Source organism: Heterocephalus glaber, unplaced genomic scaffold (assembly GCF_053883595.1).
Source record: "Heterocephalus glaber isolate CG9 unplaced genomic scaffold, H.glaber_assembly_v1.0 deba00001472, whole genome shotgun sequence".
Classification (NCBI taxonomy): domain Eukaryota; kingdom Metazoa; phylum Chordata; class Mammalia; order Rodentia; family Bathyergidae; genus Heterocephalus; species Heterocephalus glaber.
In genome coordinates, this window is record NW_028258315.1 from 7,289,770 (window position 1) to 7,301,992 (window position 12,223).

Sequence of the window (12,223 nt, forward strand, 5' to 3'; positions counted from 1 at the left end):
TTGAGAACAGTGAAGGACTGATGATCTGTTAAAGTCCTAACATGCTGCTGACTGGTAACATCAGGGCGCTAACTTGGGTTTGCATGGAAATGTCCCAGACCAGATACCGGAAGCCAGAGCTCTGCTCAGTGTGGGTTTCAGTTCTCCTCCTCTGACAGCAGGCCTGAGTCAGCAAACTGAAGCAGGGATGGGGACTCTGTGAGAATCCTGTTGCACATATTTGCTGCGTAGTTGGGACTCCTTCTGCCACAGGAGTTAATACGTTCGATCAGTTGATCTGTGTGTTTCTAAGAAAGACCTGCAAAAGCCTCACCTGTCTCTGATCCTCACAGGGACATGGAAGGTCACACAGAACAGTTATTTGCCTGTGTTCCTGACTGTGATAGTCAGCTTCCATCGCAGCCCCCAAATCTCTGGCACGGTCACCTCGAAGGAGGAAAGTTTATTGTGGCCCACAGTTTGGAAGGCTTCAGTCTGCTGTGGGCAGAACATTGTGGTGAAGGACGAGGTGGAGCACAGCTGCCTGCTTCCTGGCTGATGGCAAACAGAGAGCCAGGGGGAGAAGCCCAGAGGAAGGAGCTAGGGAGGAAGTAAGGTCCCCATGGGCATGCCTTCACCAGCTCCCTTCCATTAGCCCTGCCTCCTCCTTCTGTCACCTCCCGACAGGCCATCAAATCTGATCTTGTCGCCAGAGAAACCCATGGATGAAGTTAGGGCCTTCATGATCCCATCACCCTCCAAAAAGACACATGGGACTTTGGGGCCTAAACCGTAACACTGATACATTTTGGTCCTTTGGAAAGAGACTTAAAGTGAAACAAAAAAATAGCCGAGAAAATGTATTGGTTTTTATAAAGCTCTAGATCTGCATGTCTTAACAGCTGAGTTTTTGCCTGTCTCCTCAAGGGATAGTGGTGATTGCTTTCTTCCCACAGCACAACACGGACACTGGAGGAGCCGACCACTCGTGCAGCATCTGCGGGAAGTCGCTGAGCTCGGCCAGCTCCCTGGACCGCCACATGCTGGTGCACTCTGGAGAGAGGCCTTACAAGTGCACTGTCTGTGGCCAGTCCTTCACCACCAACGGGAACATGCACAGGTGGGTGAGGCGCCTCCCCGACCTGGCAGGTTCTCAAGTCCCAGCCTCCATGGAGAAGGCCAGAGATAGTTTATTTGCCCCTTCACTGCTTCCCGGGTTCTCCACGGGGCTCTGGTGGATGAGAAATGCATCTCTGGGCCCAGTCTGTAGCCCTTCAAGGTTCTTTGTGGTGACACAGTTCTTAACCCGTGCTGACTGACTTTCTTTGGGAAGCTTATCACACTCACAGGTGCCCTCGAGGAGGGACGCTCACATAACCCCATCCTTTAAAACAGTACTGTCACATGCCTACCAGATTCCCTGCAGACCTTACCAGAAAGAAAATACTCTGAGGCCTTCAAGGAAATAGGTAAATGACTTGGTCCTGGAGCTTCAGAAAAGATTAGATAAAATAGAGAAAAGACAGTCTGACAGCAGGAAATTACTGCCTGAGAAAGATGCTCACTCAGAGATGGGACAGAACACAGTGTGTTTATGCACAGTGATTTCTCCAAAGCAATGAGAAATGTATTTTGGAGTGATTACATTATATTTTAAGAGATTAGAACAGCCAGGCATAGTGGCACAAACGTGTGATCCCAGCACTTGGGAGGCTGAGGCAGGAGAATTGCCGCAAATTCAAGGTCAGCCCGGGCTACATAATGAGTTGAAGGCCAACCTGAGCTACATAGTGAGACCCTGTCTCAGAAAAACCCCAAACAAATAAGAGACTAGAACAAAGAATTTTAGGACACGTTTTTTTTACACAAACATTTTAGGAACATTGAAACTAGGAAAAAGGAGGAGAAGACTCAAAATTGCACCTTCTCAGAAAAAAAGTTGAGAATTCTTATATTGTTATTTCAAAAAGAAGCCTTCCAGCTAGGTGTGGTAGCACACCCCTGTAATCCCAGCACTTGTGAGGCCGAGACAGGAGGCTTGCTGCAAATTCAAGGCCCACCTGGGCTACATAGTGAGTCCGAAGTCAGCCAGAACTTCATAGTAAGACCCTGTCTCAAAAATCAAAAAGAAAAGGAAACCTTACGTAACTAATTTATAATTGACATGCTGACTATATTTGGTTATGTATAAGTACAAAGACGGTCCCATTTATTCCACTTGAAACTCATTTTATGAGCCAGTGATAGCACACTTGTTACATACAGGTACAGTAGTAGTTTCCTGACTTGGGAATTGCCTGTCTGAACTCACATCCCTACTGCCAGTTGTACATCTTCAGTTTTAGCTGTGGTGGGTGAGTGTTTGTGCTGTGGGTTGGGATGAGGATTAGAACATGATGAATTTAGCACACAGTGCCTGACACATGGTAAGCACTCAAGAAATATTATCCGTTATTATCAGTTGATGTGAATAATGCTGCAATCATTTAAAGCCCGTGCATTTCTCAATCTGATCTTCTAGAAGTGAGGTATGGTATGGCTTCTTGAAAGGTATATTTAAAGAATTTTTAATCTCATAAGTTTCCTGGTGGCTCATTCTCTTTCTTCCTATCCTCTTTCTTTTGGGGGTGGGAGTGGTTTGTGACAGAGTCTCGCTATGTAGTTCAGACTGGCCTCAGATTCACGGTGTTCCTCTGTCTCACCCTCCCGAGTGCCGGGATTACAGGTGTACAGCAGCACGCCAGGCCCTTTATCTCTTCTGAGTGTTTCTGGGTGCAAAGAAGGACGTGACTAGTGTCTGTCGTTACTCTTGATATGCTACTTGTCATTTTAGCTTTCTGCTGCTTTACCACCACATTGGCCCTTGGTATCACGGTGCCCTCTGTTTAGGCCTGTTCTTCCGGCCCTCCCATCACCCAAAGCATCCCACGCCCACCCTGTGCTTGCCCTTCTCAACACTGAGTGCTAGAGGCATTGCCTACTCCCTGCTGGGGTGGTTTCCTCATATTCTCCTGTGAAAATCCGCGAAGGGGAGCAGGTACATTGGTGAGAAGCGCCCCCCCAGGCTGTTTCTGTTCTGACCACGTGACCACGGACTGCTTAGGGTCCTCCGTGAGGTCCTGCTCTTGGGCTTAGTCACTGCTTATTTGGAAAATTTCCATTTTGAGGCATTGTCTGTGATTCAGGACACAAGCATGTTAAACACACCTATAAAAGGCAGAGCTACTGTGCATCGGGGACATCTGGCGGTGCATTTTACAAATAACCATCGATGGCCTCCCTGGGGTTCAGGCGCTGGCTAAGCGCTTTCTATTTGCTGTGTATGTTTTTCATCTTCTCTGAGATAGAATTCATATAGCATTGCTTTCACCCATTAAAACTGTACAGTTCAGTGGGTTTTATTTTCTTTTCTATTGTCGATATTAATTAATTATTTGGCTATGCAGTATTTTATTTACCCCCTCATCAGTTGATGGACAGTGAGTGAGTCCCACTTTCTGGCTATTATGAATAATATTGTTATGGTCATCTTGGTATAACTCTTCATGTGGACGTACATTTTTATTTCTCCTGGTAGACATTTAGGAATAGAGTTGTTCAGCTATGTGGTAATTCCATTTTTAGTATTTTGAGAAAGTGCCAAACTGCTTTCCAAAGTGGCTGCCCCATTTTAGGCAAGAGGGCTCCAGTTCTCATTCCTGCCAATATGTGTGACTTCTGTCTTCTACATTCCAGCCCTCCGACTAGGTGAGAAGTGGCACCCATGAATTTCATGGTTTCGGTTGTTCGCTTAAGCGTATGATCTGTTTCGAGTGAATATTTGTGTACCGTAAGGAAGCAATCCAGATTCAGCCTGTTGTACTATTGGCTAAGAAGAGTTCCCCACTGAACTGTCTCGCTGTCTCAGTCAGTTCAGTTCTGTTCACTTGGGCTGTGTTTCTGTTCTGTGACTATAACCACACTGAATTGATTACTATAGTTTTGTAGTAATGAAGTGTGTGTCTTTTGACTTAGATCTTGTTCAGAATTGTTTCGGCTAGTCTGGTTGTTTATATTTCTGAATATTAGGATTAGGCTCTGCAGAAAAGGACAGCTCAAATCATTGTATGGGGAGCACATTCAATCTGTAAATCACTTTGCAGGTGTTACCATCTTAACAATATGAAGGCTTTCTATTCAGTTATGTGAAAATTATTTCCAGTGGGGTTTTCCTGAATTTGTTGTAACAATTTTTTTTTTGTTTGGCTGGTTGGTTGTGGTAGTTGAGGGTTGACCCCAGATCCTTGCGTGGCAGCTAAGCACTGTAGCTCTTTAAAAATTTTTGTTGTTGTTGTTGTTTTTGAGACAGGCTCTCCCTATGTAGTTCAGCCTGACCTTGAACTCATACAGATCCTCCTGCCTCGGCCTTCCACTTCCATATACTGGGATTATAGGTGTGTGCCAACAAGCCCAGCCTCAATTTTGCTTTGAAACAAGGTAACACCAAGTTGTCCAGGCTGGGATCAAACTTGCTGTCCTCCTGCATCAGTCTCCAGAGTAGCTGGGGTTACACAGTTGTGCTACCATGCTGGGCTCCAGCAATGTTTTATGATTCTCAGAGTATAAGTTTTATATTTATTTTGTTAAATTTATTCCTCTTTTATTTTTAGCGATAAGTGGAATTATTTTCTAATTTCATTTTTCAATTGTTGTGGGTATACAGATACAGTTAAATTCTATAGATTGATCTTGTTTCCTTTAAGTGACCTCATTTATTCTTTTGTTTGTTTGTTTACTACATGAAGTTTGCACTCATGTTGGGGAGTAGTGCATGTATAGAACATGTCTTGATTCTTTTTTATTCCCCTTCCCACCCACCTGCTCATTCTTAGTTATTTAGTGGATTCCTTAGGATGTTCTATATGGATGATTGGGGCATTTGCAGGTAGAGATAGTTTGACTTGTTCCTGTCCATCCTGGCTGTGATTTAGTTCCTTTTCTTGTCTGTTTGTCCTGACCACACCTTCTCTACAATCCTGAACAGCACTGAAGCATGTAGACACTTTGTCTTACTTCTAAAGCTGAGTGCTTAGGAAGAAAGCACTCAGCCTTTCTCCATTAAATATGATGTTAGTTGTGGGGTTTTCATAAATGCCCTTTAGCAGTTGTAGGAAGTTCCTTTCTACTCACAGTTTGTTGCATGTTTTTATTATGAAAGAGCATTGGATTTTGTCAAATGATTCTTTTTTCATCTTTGGTCAGGTTCGGTTTTTGTCCTTTAGTCTGCTCAATTTTGGATGTTTAACCTTACTGTAAGGTAGATGTCACCAGGTTATAGCGTATAATAATTTTCAAGTGTTGATGGATTTGGCTTGCTGTATTTTGTTAAAGGGTTTTTGTGAATATATTCATGTAGTTTTCTTTTATCTTTATTTTGCTTTCATAAGACTGGTCTCACAGAATGGGCTGAGAGGTATTCCCTCCTCAGTTTTTTAGAAAAGTTTGTGACAAGCTGGTATTAATTTTTTAAATGGTAGAACTCATTTGGGATTTTGTGTGGACAGTTTTAAATAACTTAACACTTGTTATATAGGTCTTTGCAGATTTTCTATTTCTTCTCTAAGTCATATGTGTCTTTCTAAGAATTTTAGCCATTTCATTTAGGTGATCAAATTGTGTGACATACAGGTGTTCACAGTGCCCCCTGTAATCCTTCCAATTCCATAAATTCAGTGGTAATGTTTTGTGTTCCATTCCTGATTTTAGTAATTTGATTCTTTTCTTTTGTCCCCTAGTGAATCTAGCTAATAAACATACATCAGTATTATTGATCTTTTCAAAGAATAGGTGTTTGCTTTCATTGATTTTTCTGTTTTTCTGTTAACTTTCTGTATTAAACTTTATTCCCTAGTTCTGCTTCCTTTATATTTTTCTTTTTCCAGTGTTAATGTACAAGATTGGATTGTTGACTTGAAAACCAGCATTTTTTTCTTTTTTAATACCAGCATTTACAGTTGCACATTGCCCTTTATCCTGTCTTTTTTTTTTTTTTTTTTTTTTTTTTTACCAGGGATTGAATTCGGGACCTTGAGATTTCAAGGCAGGCGCCGGAACCACTGAGCTAAATCCCCGGCCCTATCCTGTCAATTTTTGTGTGTTGTTTTTTTCTTCTTTCGTGGTGTTGGAAATTGAACTCAGGGCTTTGCACTTGCTAGGCAGGTATTGTACCACTGAACTATATCTCCAGCCCTGGTTTTTTGTTGGTTTGTTTATTTTGTTTTGTTTTTCTTTTTGGAGACAGGGTCTCGCTCTGTAATTCAGACTGGCCTTGAATTCACTATGTAGCCCAGGCTGGCCTCAAACTCATGCCAATCCTCCTGCCTCAGCTTCCCAAGTGCTAGGATTTCGGGGATGCACCGCCACACCCAGTCCCAGCCTTGTTTTTTCCTTTTTCAATCATTCAGTGTATTTTCTAATTTCCATTATGTTCTTTGAGCCATTGGTTATTTAGGATTGTGCTGTTCAACTCCTGCAGATTTGTGACTTCTCATATTTCTTCCTGTTGTGGATTTCTAGTTTCATCCATTAGGGTGGGAGAACATACTTTGTGTAGTTTTAGTCCTTCCGCAGTGATTGAGGCTTGTTTTGTCACCTAGCCTATGGTCTGTCCTGGCGAATGTTCCGCATCTGTTTGAGAAGCAAGAATGTTCTGCTCTTGTTGGGTAGCATGAACAGATGTGCTGTTGGATCTAGTTGGTTTACAGCACTGTGTGAGGGCTTGCTGACCTGCATTTATTTTTATGTGCTCTGCCTCGAAGCTTCTTTTATAAAATTAACGCCCAATTTTGTAAATGAGGAAAGGATCGAGTGTTGTACAGACCCGAGAGAGGAACATGGGCTGTCTGGCTTCAAAGGCCCTGCTTTTGACTACTGTGCGAGCCACAATTGATGGATCCTGCCACAGGTATGAGGAGAAAGCACCTTCTTTTCCCCATTCCCACCAGGTCCACACTGTCCAGTATTAACCTGTTCTGGCTTCTGGCTAGCACGGTCCACCACTGTGCTGTGAGCACAGAGCAGCTGTGGGACAACCATGTTAGCCACATTTTATTGGGTATTGTTTGAGTATACATGCAGAGACTTAGAAATGATCTTGACTTTTGGGGGGGGGGCGGGGATCAAACTCGGGTCTTCGCGCTTGCGCAGCAGGTGGTGAAACCACTGAGCTAAATCCCCAGCCCCATGATCTTGACTCTTATAGCATAGCTAGATACGTTTCTCATTTATGAACTCCATATATTGGAGTTACTTGTAATTTTTTTAAGTCGGCCTTAGGGATATTTACTACTTTTTGGTTTTATACTGATTTTATTTGTTGTAAGGCATCTGGATTGGGAGGGAAGGACTAAATTGTTAATTCTGCAGAGTTGTGAAAATCTCCTTATTTTTCAGCACTCTGACAAAATGGCTTAGTTATACCTCAGTTAGAAGTTGGATCCAAAAGGAAAAATGCTTCTGAAAGGGTTCTGAGGGCTTAAAGTGTGCTGTCCCCAGGTCAGGTGGGAGGTTTTCTGAGTCTCTACTTTTAGAGCTGGGGCACTTGGTGTTCCCGCTGCTCCCAGCTTGGCCCTCGACAAATCACTTGACCTTCCTGTATCTTGGTCACTTCATCTGTCAAAGGTAGTATTGGCTGTGCCTACCTTGTGGGGAATGTTGTCGCAGGTAATGAATTAATACTTGCCAAGTACTTAAGGTCATACTTTTTAAATGGTACACATAAATAAATGGTTATTTACATTATTGTTGTTTTATACTTCGGGGGGAAAATACTGAGTAAACATTCATATAATGCCAGAGAATGAACTGGATGTGTTTTTTATTAATTTGTTTGTTTGCTTTTGGCTATACTAAATTTGTGACTTTAGCAAAATATTCTTTAGAATAACGGGGTTATCACGCATTAAGTTTTTTTCTTTTCTACCTAAAATCTCAAATAATCGGTTAAAAGGACATTTGGATTTTGCCAATCACAGCAAAGTCATTACTGCCTTCAGTTGTCAGCAAAGCTGTATCTTTGAAACAAAATTATAAAAATGTGAAAACACAAAAACGTGCCCTCGAGAGCAGGGTTGGATTTATTGGCCCAGCAGATCCCTGGGGAGCCTGGCCTGCGTTGGCGGCTGCGATTCTGCCCAGCCGCGCTTGTGTCTTGTTCGTTAGCCAGGAGCCAGGCCCGCCCTGCGGCAGTGGACCCTGGGACGGGTCGGGACGGGACGTCTGTCTGCTCCAAGTCGGGCTCTCTCTCTGGTTCCTACGCGGGTCCCACCAGCACCCTGGGGCCGGGTAGCGCCCAGGAGTCCTTCGTGGGGGCTCGGCCAGTGCTGAGCTGAGCGCCCCCGGGCCCTGAGCTGGACCCCTCACGTGTGCCGTCTGCCAGGGCTCCAGGCTCAGACTTGCCGTCCGCCCCCTCCCCTCTCCGAGTACAGATCCAGCACTCTGCGATTGCCCATTCCCCGCCGTGTAGCTTCCCGGATTTCCCTCTCGGGAGTGCGCACACTTACAGGATAACAGCCTGCGTTCAGTCCCTGGCACCGCAGAAGAGCTCGGCTCTCCGTCTCAGGGCTCGATTCCACACAGTCCCGACACAGTGTCGCTTGGAGCCACGCAGCTCCCCCTTCCGCCCTTTCTGCACCGACTGCCTGGCACCTGCGGATGCGCCCAGGCCTCCAGGGTTTGCTGTGTAAGGTAGATCCACATCTACCCCAGAATTTCTGTTCTGAGACCCAGAGGCCCTCCTGCCGTATGTCACAACGCGGGTACCAGGATTCCCTCCTCAAGTTTCAGGCTGTTCTCTGTATTCCCGGTGAAGCCGCTCCTTTACTACCTTTCAGCTATTGGTCATTTTATGAGCATGCGTTCTTTAGCCTTGTTTCTAAGGCGAGTCAGTCCTCTTATAGAGCTTCCTTCCTACTTTAATAAGAGAGCCAGCAGTAGCATTGTTGTATTAGTAAAGTCAGCATCACAGAATGAGGTAGTATGTGATTCATTTATGCTATGGGTAGTCATGTGGCTGTCTACTGAGCAGCACTGGTAAAACCCTAACTTCTTACACTTTAACTCTAGTAAATTTACATGACTTGTTTTTAGCTTGGTTTTTGTTTGGTTGGTTGGTTGGGTTTTGATTTTTTTTTTTGAGATGGAATTTCTGTGTTATTCCACCTGTCCTTACATGCTTGTCCTCAAACAATCCTCCTGTCTCAGCCTCCCAAGGACCTGGGATTATAGCATAGTATGCTAATTGCAGGCCAGGATAACATCCCTTTTTAAAAGTAATATTTTGGTAAAGAGAGTGAAGAAAGTGATGCAATTAATTTTGAGAAAGTTTGAGTGAGAAACCCTTTCAATGGATCACTGTATCTGTTATAGTTTTTTTAAGTTGCCACTTCCCTGTCTGCGGGTTCTCATGTTTTTGACGTTTAAAAATCCTTCATCCCAGACCTTTTCAACCATATCTTAGATCGTGAGCACAGAAACAGGTTGCCATCAAGTACAAAACATGTTTCACGGAAACATCACTGTGGCTCCAGCCTCTCCCTTCCCAGAACTCTTTATCAGCAGCTCCCACGTTGCAAACTTGGATTGAGCTGTGCTTGTCTTCCAAAACAAACTTGGGAAACTGAGCCAGAGCTCGCCCTCTGGGAGAGCTCCCAGTAGGAAACGGCATCGAGCTTTGCAATATGCAGCATTCCAGAAAGCATAGGGCCACAGAGTTATGACGGACAAAGTGATATTTGGAAGACAGTAATGGAAACAGCTCATTGAGAATAAATCCTGTCTCTAAAATGGGTATTTTTAACAATTTTTTTTTGTAGGCTAATTGCTTTGGGAAAATAGGAAATCAATTTCCACTTTGCTTCTCATTTTGCGGATCATAGACTTAAACTGTAAAGACAGCTGTGGGTGTGTGTCAGGCTTGAGGACAAGCTGCAGACCCTGGCAGCCCCAGGCTCCCGCCACCACCTTCCCAGTTACTTTGCAGAAAGCAGGGATGTGTTCTCACTGCAGCTGCCTTTAGAAGGGTGCCCGTGCAGGAGGAGGGAATCCCTGGAGCATCGTGGAGTTGTTTTCCTCAGGCTTTGTTTCCTAGTGTAGAGAGCAAGATTTTTACCATTGCTAAGTATAGGAGTCTCGGGCCCTGAGGATGCCACTAGATAGCAGACAGTCTTCAAGAACAGAGGCTTATGTGTTCCTCTTATGCTTGAAGAAAATCTTGGCTGCACAGAAATGTGACCTACTCCATGACAAACGAGACCATGGAGATTCTGAATTTAGCATGCTGCTCTCAGATGCTTAGGCTAAGCCAGCCCTTGGCCCGCACAACTGAACTTGGGTGTCTGGAACAGGTGGCCAGTGTTAAACAAGAGAAGCAGAGGTAGGGCAGTGTCCCCTGAGAAGAGGACAGTCACTTCTTTAGCCTTTGCCCTTCGAACTTCTGTCACATATGGTGCTGGGCTGCTGAGGGTGCCCTGTACTAGTTCTGGAACTTGCTGCTGCTCAGACGTGGAGCTGAGCACTCAAAAGGTTCAGCCAGTCCCGTCCCTCAATGCGTCTCTTAATCAACTGGTGCTTACTCACCTGCCATCTTGTTCCTATGCAGGCCGGGTCAGGTGGCCGGAGAGTCACTGTAGGTTGGAAATCTCTGGGTCGCCCTGCCCAGGACTGTGTGAACATTTTGTTTCCCGTGAGGTATTTTCTTTACTCCCTCTCTCCCTCCCTCCTTTCCTTCTTTCCATCCTTCCACTCTCCTCTTCCCTGCTTCCTAGCCCCCTTCCTCCTTTGTCTCACTGTGTTGCTAGGGTAGCCTTGAACTCCTGTTCTCAAGCAGTTCTGCCTCAGTCTCCTGAGTAGCTGAGATAACAGGTGCACACCACAGCATCTGGCACTGGAAATATGTCTGTGAAAAAGGAGGAAAATTTTTTTCCGGGAGCTGAGGCCAGAGCTCTTTCCTAGCATGCTCACAGCCCTGGTTTGAGCTCTAGCATGACGCACATAACATCTCTTTTCTGTTATCTACAATGAAGCTATCTTAAGGGGAAAGAAAACCAGAAGAAAATATTCTTCAGGAACACTCAGATCTTAACACATTTAACTACTTAAAAGATAAATGAGATCATTGAGTGGTTTGTGTGAATGAGATTTTAATGGTTTCATATATAGCACAGTGTATAAACAGTGCTGAACATGTATCTACATATGTGTATATCATGTATGTTGGGTATACGGTGAATATTTGGTAGTTTCATGACAGTAATACTTGAGTATCAAAGCAATTTTCCCACTGTTTAGTTCTGTGTATCCTGAAATAGATAGACATACCTCTGCTATATTTTAGGAAGCTGTTCTTTAACAAGGATTGAAACTTTTTACTGAAAAAAAACCTCATTGAAATATAATCCCTATTCCTGAATCATTCCACTTACCAGCTCTCACTTGCTGGCCTCTGTATCTAGAGTGGCCCATCATTTTCCCTGGGGAATGGAAATTTTTTTTTTAAGGAGGAGGAGTTTATTTTGGCTCACGGAGAATGAACATTCACAAATCTGTTTATCACAGCAGCATGTCTTAGGTTACCAGTTCTGCTCTAATAGCATTAAGTTTCACCAAGTAAATTCACTGTTTGATTGTATTTAAACATTTTTAGCCTTTCTTGACACCTCATTGACCAGATTTGCGGCCCGCGTGCTTTTATTTTTCACTTCAAGCCTGATTTAAATAAAGGGGATGTTTCTGTAGTGCCCCGGAGGCCACTCTTCCTTTCTAGCCATGGCTGTTGAAGGATTCTGCATCTGGGCAAGACTCTCTTTCCTGACGTTCAGTCTGTCACGAGGATTAAATGCTAAACCTCTGGCTCACATTAGATGCTCAGCAAATCTCATTGCTTTCCTTTCTCTTGACGGTGAAGATACGTGACCCAGCAGTCCCTTCTGTACCCAGCTCAGATACAGATTTACAAAACCAAGAAGTAGACCCCACACTGTTTAGCAGTGGGAGTGACACAGGCTGCATTCTGAAGGCCCAGTCTGATAACAGGGCTTTGTACAGAAGCTGTGAGCCATGTGCCGGAATTCCCATTTCTGATTGTGCAGATCCTCAGTATTAGCTGCATACTTTCCTTCTTACTAAATGGCTTATTCCGTGATGTTTTTATATCTGTGGTATGGATTTGCATTTATACTATTAGATGATATTCTGTGGTCTTTTCACA

The 12,223-nt window shown here is 44.1% G+C and overlaps 1 protein-coding gene across 12 annotated transcripts in view; it reads left to right on the forward strand.

Annotated features, from left to right (window-relative positions):
* Rreb1 (ras responsive element binding protein 1) overlaps positions 1-12,223 on the forward strand; it is a 170,011-nt gene that overhangs the window by 118,912 nt on the left and 38,876 nt on the right. For all 12 annotated transcript variants that reach the window (XM_087181152.1, XM_087181159.1, XM_087181160.1 and 9 more), the window contains one exon: positions 936-1,099. In XM_087181152.1, the coding sequence (XP_087037278.1) occupies positions 936-1,099 (164 nt within the window). The remainder of the gene's footprint in view (positions 1-935; positions 1,100-12,223) is intronic.